Source organism: Nelumbo lutea, chromosome 8 (genome assembly GCF_056320005.1).
Source record: "Nelumbo lutea isolate HS-2025 chromosome 8, American lotus-T2T, whole genome shotgun sequence".
Lineage (NCBI taxonomy): Eukaryota > Viridiplantae > Streptophyta > Magnoliopsida > Proteales > Nelumbonaceae > Nelumbo > Nelumbo lutea.
In genome coordinates this window covers 47,070,044-47,071,803 of record NC_142691.1, presented here as the reverse complement: position 1 = coordinate 47,071,803, position 1,760 = coordinate 47,070,044, and the positions used below count along the sequence as shown (strand labels likewise).

The 1,760-nt window shown below is 40.3% G+C and overlaps 1 protein-coding gene across 1 annotated transcript; it reads right to left on the bottom strand.

Moving 5' to 3' along the window:
- Nucleotides 1-357: 357 nt before the first annotated feature.
- LOC148844009 (uncharacterized) lies at nucleotides 358-1,693 on the bottom strand. The gene is made up of 2 exons (XM_088959479.1): nucleotides 1,542-1,693; nucleotides 358-982 (listed from the first exon to the last, which is right to left on the bottom strand). Exons 1-2 carry the CDS (start codon nucleotides 1,691-1,693, stop codon nucleotides 358-360), a joined length of 777 nt encoding a protein of 258 aa, XP_088815605.1.
- Nucleotides 1,694-1,760: the final 67 nt, after the last annotated feature.

Genomic DNA, 1,760 nt, shown 5'->3' with positions numbered 1-1,760 from the left:
ATCCATCTTCTGTTCCTTAAGAACTTGCACAAACTTCTCTTCTTGTGGTGCACTAAGGCTACTAGAGATGATCACTAGTAATGTCTCTCCATCTCCAAGGAATACGTACTTGAGGTAACTAGGGAGAGGCTTCAATTCTGGAATGGGGGCCTGTAAAACAGGGGGCAAAAGTCTCCTATTAGAAATTGGCTACATAATATTAGGAGCATTACCTGACTGTGGTAACTCCAGAGAATTATCCAATGCTGCAACAGTTTCCTGCAAAGCAGCATTCAGCATTGGTTCCTCCTTCTCAAGATACTTACTAATGGAAACTTCTAATCCATCATTCCCTTAGACTTCAAAGACCTCCTGTGCCTAAAAGTCAATCGCATCAACAGAACAAATAGGATCATTATCAGTAGGATATTTCATGGCATCATAAATATTAAACTTAACAATTTCACCATCAAATTCCATGGTGAGTGTGCCATTATGAACATCTATCTTAGTCTTGGATGTCTTTAGAAGTGGTCTTCCTAGCAAAATAGGAGTGGGTTGATCACCATTATCCATATCAAGCACATAGAAATCAACAGGAAAAACCAAATCATTTACTTTCACAAGAACATCCTCAACTACACCCTTGGGATAGGCATTAGATCTATCAGCTAATTGAATCATAACACCAGTTTTATTAAAAAGTCCAAGTTTCAATGAAGCATATATAGAATATGGCTTGACATTAATAGAAGCTCCTAAGTCTAGCATAGCCTTTTCAATTCTAATGTTACCTATCATGCAGGGGATAGTGAACATACATGGATCCTTGCACTTTGTAGGGAGTTTTTTTTGAATAACTGCAGAAACATTCTCCCCTACTATCACCTTTTCGCATGTCTTTAGTTTTTGTTTCCTCTTACGTGTGCACAACTCTTTCAAGAATTTAGCATAATGAGGTATTTGTTTAAGAGCATTAAAAACGGGGGTATTTGTCTCGCATCTACAAAAAGTTTCATAAAATTCTTTGAACTGCTCATCTTTCCTAGTTCCCACTAAAGCATTAGGAAAAGGAGGTACCAGTTTATAATCAGAAAGAGGTGGGAACTTACGCTTAGGTACTTCATTACCATCGATGGGTGATATCCTTCTCCTTTTCTTGATTTGACAATGCGGGGGCTGCCCTAGCTAGAGTGTCCACCTCTTTACCACTTCTCAAAACTATTGCACTTACATTTTATTTTGGATTCACAACTATTTGAGAGGGTAATTTCCCCGAACACTGTGCCTCTAACCGACTAATTGCGATCGCCCTTTGGTCCATCTGATTGTCCAAATGTTGGATACTGGCCCTTGCCTCTTGCTGAAATTGTTTCGTCTCTTGTTGAAATAACAAGGTGTTAGTGGCAAGAGATTTAACAATATCCTCTAAGGACATACCTGAATTGGAAGTTTGGGCTGGCTATTGTCTACGGGGGTGCGGCTGATATGGCTGAAAAGTTGGGTGATTTTGTGGGTTTCCATAGCTGAGATTGGGGTGATCCCTCCATCCCAAATTATACGTGCTCGAATAGGGATCATACTTCTTCTGTGGTTGCCCCGGAAAACCACCTGCTGCATTTACTTGCTCAACGGGCTCCTCTTGAAGAGTTGGGCACATATCAGTTGGATGCACTACTACTGAACAAATCCCCCAAGCCTTCACCATTTCCATATTACCTACAACCATTTGACGGACTAGAGAGGTCAGACTTGCAATTTGTTGTTCTAAGGAAGAGATG

What these genes read in the sequence shown, in the direction of transcription:
- LOC148844009 (XM_088959479.1), bottom strand. Translation starts at nt 1,693, where the DNA reads ATGGAAATGGTGAAGGCTTGGGGGATTTGTTCAGTAGTAGTGCATCCA. An exon ending in TATGATCCCTATTCGAGCAC is followed by an intron (nt 983 to 1,541) that starts GTATAATTTGGG and finishes AACTTTTTGTAG; the next exon opens with ATGCGAGACAAATACCCCCG.